The 10,552-nt window shown below is 18.6% G+C and overlaps 2 protein-coding genes across 2 annotated transcripts; one reads left to right on the forward strand and one right to left on the reverse strand.

Annotated features, from left to right (window-relative positions):
- Nucleotides 1–265: 265 nt before the first annotated feature.
- PGAL8A_00419800 (conserved Plasmodium protein, unknown function) lies at nt 266–4,708 on the reverse strand (the record flags this gene model as incomplete). The annotated part of the gene is made up of 1 exon (XM_028672917.1): nt 266–4,708. One exon carries the CDS (start codon nt 4,706–4,708, stop codon nt 266–268), a length of 4,443 nt encoding a protein of 1,480 aa, XP_028529422.1.
- A 2,479-nt stretch (nt 4,709–7,187) lies between these two features.
- PGAL8A_00419900 (GTPase activator, putative) lies at nt 7,188–10,157 on the forward strand (the record flags this gene model as incomplete). Its single annotated transcript, XM_028672918.1, has 1 exon — nt 7,188–10,157. The coding sequence occupies one exon, from the start codon at nt 7,188–7,190 to the stop codon at nt 10,155–10,157; it is 2,970 nt and encodes a 989-aa protein (XP_028529423.1).
- Nucleotides 10,158–10,552: the final 395 nt, after the last annotated feature.

Here is a 10,552-nt window from a genome sequence, read left to right on the forward strand (position 1 = left end):
TTTTAAAAAAAAAAAAAAAAAAAAAAAAAAAAAAAAAAAGAAAAAAATAGGATAAAGATATGAGATATATTCATCTAATGAAATATTGAAGATAGTAACTCTAATAACTTTTTAATTAAAATAAAATAAAACAAAGATGAATAATAATGTAGAATTATACATAAAATAATCATTAAAATATGCTGTACAAAAATATACAAATCATACAAATGCACAAATATTTTAATATGGATAGGTGTTTCAAATAATTATATTTTTTATTTTTTTATTTTATAATCTTATGATAATGTAGCAATTCCCTCATATACTGCAAAGATAAAAAATCCTTTTCCATATATATTTTACTTGATATGTAATTCATTATATTAATATAATTTTCATTTTCTAAAATATAAAACTTTTTTTTTTTAAAAATAAAATTAATTAAATGAAATAATAATTTGTAAGTTATTCTTCTAACAAGAAAATTTTTATTTTGAATAAAAAAACTTCCTATATTAAGACCATCAACTAAGATATCATCTATGTGTAAATATGAATTACTTGAACAGTTAAAAAATAAAGTATAAGAAGAAATTAAAAATAATATTAAAGAAGAGTCAGACGAATAAAACTTTTTTATTTTATATTCATCATAATCTATGTTCGTCACTTCTTTTTTTATATTAAGACAAAATAATTTTGTATAAACACTACTAAAAAAGAAATCGCATACTTTTAAAAAATAATTTATCTTTTTTTTTTTATTACATTTTTTATGATGAACAGTTTTCATATTTTCACTATGTTTTTTTTTTTTATTATATATATATTTGTTTTCCACAATTTCATTTGTTTCATACTTTTCTAATGAACTTTCAGATTTTAATAAATCGTCTGATAAATTTTCTTGAGACGTAACTGAGTTATTTTGTTCTTCTATATTATAAATTATATTATTATCATTCAATTTTATTTTGTTATTTAAATGATATTCGCTATTAATTATATTTTTATTTTCACTTTCGTAATGATTATTTTTCACTAAAATTTTATCTATATTCTTATTAAGATATTTTTTGTTTGAAAATTTTTCAAATTCATTATAATATTTTTCTGAGAAATCTTTCAAATCAAGTTCTTCATTTAAAAAACGTTTGTTTTTCATTATTGATTTTGAAAAACTCACAGATTTCATAAGATTTTTTATATTCATAAATATTTCATTTAGCTTAATGTTATTTGATAAATATAATGCTGTGTATTGAAGTGATAACAACATAAACATTTTTTGAATATTGGAATAAAAATTCGAGTAAATATTGTTAAAAACAAATTTACTTATATCAAGAGGTAAATTAATGCATAGTAAAACCATATCAAATAATTTATAAGTTAAGAAATAATCTTTTCCTTTATTTATAATTGATAAATTGTTTAATGATAGCAAAACTTCATATATGTTTGAACCAATATAAGATAATATATCACATTTCTTAATTAATCGTGGTAAGAAAATTATAGTTTGACATATTCGAAAAGTTTCCTCTTCATAATTTTCTTTTTTTTCATTTAATTTTAAAACATCATTATTAATATCATCATCATATCTTTCAATGTAATTTGCTTTTTCTTTTAATCTATTTAAACATTCAAATAAGTCTTCTGATGGATCTATATATATGTTTTTATTGATATCAATATTTAAATAATATTCATTTTCCTTTTCCAATTTTAGCAAAAATTTTTTTTCTTGAAGATCATATAAATCATTTTCTATTATATTAATAGCATTTTGCATCATTAAATTTCTTTTTAACATTTTCTTTTTTTTATAAATATCACATTTATTCAAAATAATATTATTTCCATCTTTAGTGTCATTTTCATATTTATATATTTTTTCCTCATCTTTATAATTTTCAAATTTATCTTCAAATTCACGCTTGTCAGATTTATTTTTATAATATATACTTTCTTCAAACCCAATTTCATTTTTATTTTCATCTCCATTTCTATCTTCTTCATCCAAAACCTCTTTATCCCCATCCTCTTCATTTCTATCTTCTTCAATCCCATCCTCTTCATTTCTATCTTCTTCAATCCCATCCTCTTCATTTCCATCTTCTTCATTTCCATCTTCTTCATTTCCATCCTCTTCATCTCCATCTTCTTTTTCCCAATCCTCTTCATCTTCATCTTCTTCATCTCCATCCTCTTCATCTTCATCTTCTTCATCTCCATCCTCTTCATACCAATCCTCTTCATCTTCACCTTCTTTACATTCATCTTCATTTTCCTCATATTTATCTTCATCTTCTTTATATTCATCTTCATTTTCCTCATATTCATCTTCACCTTCTTTATATTCATGTTTGATTTTATGACTTTTGGTTGTCTCTTTTTTTTTTTTCTTGCATCTATATATCATATCTTCCAAAAATTGTTCTTCTTTGTATGTTTTATTGGTATCTGAATATTTTTCTTTATTATCAATATTTAACATTAATTTTATTCTTCTAAGAGAATGTTCTTTTATTTTGAATTTGTTTACATTTTTTTTCAAAATCAAATCATCTAAATAAATAAATTTTTTTTGTTTAATTACTTTAAAACACAAAATTTGCTTTGGTAAATATTCAATTGGTTGATGCAAATTTGGAAAAATTAATTTATTGCATTCATCATTATTCTCAGATTCATTTTCTTTATTCTCATTCGTGTCTTTTTTTTTTTTAAATGATTGATTATTAACATAATATCTAAAATATTCTCCTATTATTTGTCCGCAGTATAAAGACACTTCATCATTACATTTAAATAAATGTTGTACTCTATTAGTAATATTTTCAAATACGTTAATGTTAGACATAGTTAGGTTGTAAATAAAAAGTTCCTTTTTTGACAATATTTCAAAATTATATAAATTTTTTGTAATTTTTTTATTTATATTTTTAATATGTTTACCAAATGTATATAATAATTTACTTAAAATAATAGAAACAAAAACCTTTTCTGACTCTTCTTGTCTATCATCAGAAATTATATTTAAAATGTAGAAAAACATATCTTTTAAAAAATTTGCTGATATTAATTCTATGCTATAGTCATCTATATTGTTATCATTTTCATTTAAAAATTCGTTTTCTAATTCATTAATTACTTCAAAGTAATTTTTCTTTTCATTTTGAATAGAAACAGAATGAATTATTTTTCTTTTTTTGGAAAAATTTTTAAACAGAGATATAAAGAAAATTGACTTACAATTAATTAAATTATTAATTATGTCAATGACGGCTAAAGCATAGCATAAAGGTAAGCAATTCTTTGAAAAAGGGTTAAAAAAATTCTCCAAAAAAAATAAATTCCATTCATACAAAAAAACAATATTAATAACAATATTTAAAATAACATTGACATTTTTATTAAATAAACACAAATATAACAAACTATTATTTTCAATAATATTAATAAATGGAAGCAATTTTTTCATTATACAAGACAAAAATATTTTGCCATCATTTTCAGTACAATATATATGTAAGTAATAGAATATATTTTCTATTATATAATTTAAATTAAATAGTATATTCATTTTTGTTTCATATTTTGAATATTTAATATTCTTTTTATTTATGCTAATGTCCTTATTTAATTCATTAACTTCACTTATTTCATTGGTCTCATTTATTTCTTTTTTCTCTTTTTTACAGAGTCCATTTTTTTCTATAAAACTTACTTTACACTGTAAAAATTTATACAATAATGTTGTGCATAATGAACTGCACAAATTTAAATTTATAATTTTTTTAGTTAAATTAATTATTTTTTCATAATTTATATTAGAATCTTTTAGTGAAAACCAACTAAAGGCACATAACTGAACAACCCTTTTATAGAAACCCTTTTCATTTAGTTGTTTCGGAATGATATGATTATAAATATATAAATTTCTTTTTTCATCATTACAATTTAATCCTTTTGTTATACATTTAAATAATAAAAAAGGAAAAGAGAAGTAAGCTTTAGTTATTTTATTAATGTCTTCATAATAATTTTCTAAAGCATTGTTGAAATTTATGTCATTAAAGTTTTTATTTTGGGATTCACTCTCTTTATTTCTTGAAATATTTCCTAAACAATTAAAATTATGTAATATACTTACGTTATGCAAATACTTAATTATAATATGTTTATCTACAAAAATAAACTTCATTAAATCAATAACAAAAGACCAATTTTCTATAGGAATTTTATCATTTTGTAAAATTAAAGAACGAAAAATTTTATTAAGTACTACTATAATCCATTCACTAAAATATAAACCGTAAAAAAAAAAATTTTTATTTACATTTTTTTTCTCATGTGTAATATTCAAATTATTATTTATCATAATATTCGTACTATTTTTTTTTTTCTCTTTTTTTTCACATAATGGAACAAACCATATATATATTAAAAAATATCTTTTATTCTTGTTAACATTTTCTATTCTCAAATAACCTTTTAATATGGAAGAAATAATGTTAGATAAAATATAATAACATTCATTAATTAATGTATACTTATTGTTTTTTAACTGTGTCAATGCTTCAAAATATTTCTTCTTTTTTTTTAGCTTTATTATTTCAAAACTTATTGGAATGTTAGAAGAAAAAAATTTCTTTAATATTTTCTCTAGATTATTACATTCTTCACTTCTTAGCACATCTTCTAAGCATATATCCATGTTACATTTATTAAAATTTATCTCTTTTTTTTTTTTTTTATAAAAGTATTCATGTCTATTATTTTCAGCTATGTTTGTTTAAATAGGCAGAAAGAAAAAGATCTTTTAAAAGAAAAAACAAATTATAAAAATTTTCGATATATTTCAAAGATAAATAAAAGAAACATATTTAGTAATAATTAGTAAAAAAAGGATATATATATATATATGAATATCTTATGTTATATCATTTTTATTTTTCTCATTTCATTTTTTTTTTTTTTTTATTAAATTTATGAAAAAAAATATGATAGGTTTTCGAAAAAAATAAAAATGTTATATCTTTAAACAAAATTAACAAAAATTAAATGTTTAACCAGATATATATATGTATATTTTTTTTAATATATATAAGAAACTAAACAACTGAATATATAATCCAAAAATTCACTCTTCCTCTTTTTATTAAGAAAATTATTTGAAAATTTTAAAAATTTTGTATTATTTTTTTCAAATTTTTAATAAAATGAAATATCTTCGGAATGCTTTTAATGAAAATATAGATAAAAATATGTCATTCATATTTTTTATTTTCTTATTTTTAATTATGAAGAATTATTTTTTATTTCAACAAAATACTATTTTTCTATTATTTTTTTTTTTTTTTTTTTTTCATACATACATCTCATTTATGGTAAATCTATAAATAAATTTTTTTTTAAATGTATTTTTATATAAAAAGGTATTTTTTACTTAAAGAGAAAAATTTAAATTGTGTTTAACTTTTTTATATTATTAAATTCTATAAAAATTTTTAGAAAAATATAGATACTATTTTTTTTCATTTTTAATTTATAAAATTACTGATAAATACATTTAATAATATGAAACTCATTAAGAAGGGAACATATTTGAGAATCTAAAGATATACTTTACATATAGAAATTTAATAAAAATTACTTTTAATTATATATATTTCACAAAAAGGGAGACAACATAAATAAAATAATATGAATATGTTTTTATGTATTTTATATTTTTATTATTTCTTAATTTCATCATAATAGTTTCTCTATGATTTTTTTATAAATTATATTTTTCCTTAATATAGTAGTCAAACGTATTTTTGGGTTATATAAGTAAACATATTTTTTTTAATAATAGCCAATTGTATTAATGAAGCTAATATTGTTTGTATTTAAGTATATTAAAAAAAAAGCATATGAGTTTAAAAATTTTTTAATTCAAAGAAGACTCAACTTACAAATATATAAAAAAGTTAATAAATATATAAGTAAATATATATAAAAATGTAGCAGCATTTTATGTTGTATAATAATAGGTCTTTTTAAATAGTTCGTTTTTTTATTTATATTTCGTTTTAATATACAGTTTAAAAAAAAAAATATATACAAAGATAACTTGAATGTTTAAAAGATTACTCCTTTCATATTCTCTTCGTACATTTAATGCTTAATATGATAGAAAAAATAAAAAATGACAAAATAATTAAAAAAACATGAAAATGTAGCAAATTTATGCTATGAATATAATTGATAAAAATTAAATTGGAAATATATCTATGTAAAATGTTATTCATTTGTGTGCAAAAAGTGCATAAAAAAAATAAAATTAAATATATGTAAACATATGATGAGAAAATAATGTGGAATTACATTAAAATAAGCAAATAAATAAAAATTAAATAAAACAAGGCAATTGCATCTTTGAGTATATATAACAAAAAAAAAAAAAAAAAAAAAAAAAAAAAAAAAAAAAAAGAATAAAAAAGAATGAAAATAATGAAATATATTTAATATTTCATATATATGATAAATGTGTATAATGAAGTTTTGTAAGATTTATTTTAACGACATACGTTTATTTTTTTATATAATATTTCTTTTTTATTTTTTCATTTTGTGATTAAAAGAAAAATAAAAAAGAATATACTTAAAAAAAAAGCTTTGAATAAATTTGTTATTGTATTAAATTTTTTTTTTCGTCATTATTTTCATAGTTTTTCATTATATAATTAAAATGAAATTATAAAAGTACTTTCAATATTTTATAATTCAGTATGTAAGGAAAAAAGGAAATAAGAAAAAAAAAAAAAAAAAAAAAAAAAAAAAATACATTAAAAATAGTAGCTTTTAAATGTATTATGAATAAATGCCTTAATTTTTATTTTTTCTTTTTTTTTTTTTTTTTTTTTTTTTTTTTGAGTTAAAAATTTTTAAATAAATCCATATAATAATAATATTTAACTCTGTAAAAAAAAAAAATAGCTACTTCATTTCATTAATTAAATTTCTTTTAGATATAAATATGAAAATAAAAAGATATCATATATAGAGTTTAATTTTTTTGATTTTTACTTTAATTTTTATTTTAGTGATAGCTATTGTCACTTTTATTTTTACTATTTTATTTTATTATTCTATGCCATTCCCATTTAATAATATATAAACATTTTTGATATACTTCCATACCCTGTAATATGAACGAATTGACATCAGTGGAGCTAGATTGTATTAACAAAAATAAAAAAGAAAAAAATGAAAATGTAGGAATAATGAGTAAAAATAAAAAACATATGAATAAAAAAAATGAAAATGAAAATGAAAATAATGTAATAAATTCTCAAAATAATAATATGAAAAGTGTATTTGAGCCACTTCAGTTGAATGAATTTTTTTCAGGTAATAAAAAAGATTCTTCCATTAACAAAAACTCTTTAAAAAATAATGTGAATTTGTTAAAAGGCAATAACAATTCTATTAATTATAAAGATATTTATAATATAAAAGAAAACGGTGATATAAATAATAAAAAGGAAGAAAATTATAATATAAAAAAGGAAATATACAATGAATCCTTGAATAAAGATTATTTTAAGAAAGATTCAATAAATGATATAAATTGCAACACATTTGATAATTCATCATGCATAGATATTGATGAAGAAACAAAATTTTTAGAAGATTGGGAAGAAACAAAAAAAAAAATATATGATCCAACTATTGGTTTACGTAAACATTACACAAACGAATTATTATCATGTGGAGAAAAAAATAATATAAGAATTTTAGAGAAATGGTCATCAATGATAAATAGGGATATTACATGGTTTATTAAAACACACAGAACAACTTATTTAAGAAGAGTAAAAAGAGGTATACCCCAAAAATATAGATGGAAAATATGGTTTCAAATAACTAATGCAAAATGTTTAATAAGTAAATTTCAAAAGAAATATTATTATTTGTCAAAGAAAAAATCATATTATACTAATTTAATTTTAATTGATATTTCTAGAACTTTTCCTGAATTACTAATCTTTGATAAATATGCACAACAGCAATTATATAGAATTTTAAATGCCTACTCTAATTATGAACCAACAGTTGGATACTGTCAAGGTATGAATTTTTTAGTTGGGTTATTACTAATAGTTAGTAATTTTAATGAATTAGAAACATTTTGTGTATTAGTTAGTTTAATGAATAACTATCATTTAAATGAATTTTACAAAGAAAAGTTTCCATTATTAAATAAATATATTTATGTTTTTGAAAAAATTTTACAAAATGAAATTCCTGATTTAGTAGAACACTTCAATAGAGAAGAAGTATTTCCTCCTGTGTATTTACACCAGTGGATGCTCACTTTATTTATTGCTAGTTTACCTATTAAAAGTGTAATTGTTATATGGGATTTTTTATTTAGTACAAGTATAAAAATGATTATAATTATCTCCATTGCATTACTGAAGATATTGAAAAGTTATTTGATGAAGCATAAATTTGAAAAAATATTAAAATTACTAAAATCACTGAAATATAATGAAAGTAATGATGATATATTAATTGCTAAATTACTTATAAAGAAGTCAGAATCCATTGTTTTAAATGAAGAACTGAAGTTTCTTTTTGATAATATTGAAAAGGACAATATTCTTTTTAATAATCAATGCAAATACGCTATTGAAAATATTACGAATTATCATTTTAACCATGTTAAAAATAACATGAATAATATTAAAAATGTGGAAGAAGATTATATGAACAATTCGGAGGATAATAATTTCGTTGTATTAGATGGAGTTCCATTACTAAATTTTTTCTCAAATAATTTATTAAAAAAAAAAAGTGAAGAAGAGCTAAAACCAACTTCTAATTGTGCATACAAGAAAAAAAATAATTCTGAAAATTTAAAAGAAAATAATGTAAATACATTTTATTATAAAATTTTAAGTAGTAATGAAAAAAATAACCAAAATGAAAATACTCCTTCTAGCAAAAATAGTAGCAATAGTGGTATTATGTTTTTTAGAAATCCTTCTAATGAAATTAATAGTCCTATTAATATAAATAAAAAAAAGAATGATAAACAAAAAAGCAAAAAAAATAACTCCATTAATACCATGTGTACTAATAATAATCTTAATAAAAATATAGATCAAAATAGAGACTTGAATTCTTCAAGTAGTAATTTTATTAATAACTATACCAGTAATATTAAGAATAATGTTGATAATAATGATGTAAAAAATATGGTAAACGTAAATCTTGATAGTAACATGTATGCAAGTACTTTTAAGCATAATGAAACTTTCTATAACAATAATAATATAGATGATAATAATAAAGATAAGGAAAATTTAATAGTGAACCCATTTTATAAAAATAATAATAAAAAAAATAATTTGAACACTATCAATTCTTCACATTTCAATAATTCATTAAGTGATGATTCCTGCAACTCTAAGGTAATAAATAAAGATGATTTACGTTATGATGAGGATCATGAAGCTAGTGATCATTTATATAAAAGTGATTCATTTTTACATTCTTATCAAAAAAAATATATTAATGACAACTCTTTAGATGATCTTAGTTTTTATAAGCAGGATATATCAGAAAATAAGGATTCTTTTTTAACATATCCAAATAATTTTATTGATAATAATTTTATGAGTAATAAAAAACAAAGAAAAAGTTTTAGCAATCTAAAAAGACATGCTTATTATTTTAATAAGCAGTTTAAAGATAATAATTTTCAAGAAGAAAACAAATCCGAAAGTATAGTTAAAGCAAAGATGAATAAATATGAGAAAGAATTAAATGAAAAAGAAAAGCAAGAAATAAATAAGTTTAATGAATATAAAAATAAGAAAAAAAAAAATGATTGTGCAAAAAATATAGAAGAAAAAGACGAAGAAAGTATTTTAAATATTTCTCAGTATATTAAATATGGTGAAAACGAAAAAAAAAATGATAATGAAAATAACTTTGGATTTTTTAATTTAATTCATTCATATGCAAAAGATAATAATTGGTTTGATGTATCTACAATAAATAAATATTATCATTTTAATAAAAGTAATATGGACTATGAATTAGACAATATAAATTTAAATCAGAATAAATTTAAAGAAAATGATAAATTAGATGACAGTACATTTTGATATAATCCTTAATCTGAGAAAAAATAGTCTTTATTTTAATATATATATAGAGAGAGAAAAAGAACGAAAGAAAAAGCAAAATTTAATTAAATTCTGTTATTGTTTATTTCTTTTTCTTTTTCTTTTTTTATTTTTTTTTTTGTCATTCTTTTTTGTTATGAATAGTAATAATTACTTAGTTTATAAATTTTTTACGTTATTATAAATAATTTTAAATATAAAAAGTTATTTATTTTTATTTTATTTTATTTTTTTTTTTTTTTATGTGATTATATTTTCCTTTTTTATAAATATACATTTTTCGTTTAATTTACATAATTAACATTATTATATGTATAATTTCTATTTAATCTTTTTTTTTTTTTTTTTTTTTTTTTTTTTTTTAAATTCATTTT

The sequence above is a fragment of the Plasmodium gallinaceum genome (assembly GCF_900005855.1).
Source record: "Plasmodium gallinaceum strain 8A genome assembly, contig: PGAL8A_v1_119, whole genome shotgun sequence".
Classification (NCBI taxonomy): Eukaryota; Apicomplexa; class Aconoidasida; order Haemosporida; family Plasmodiidae; genus Plasmodium; species Plasmodium gallinaceum.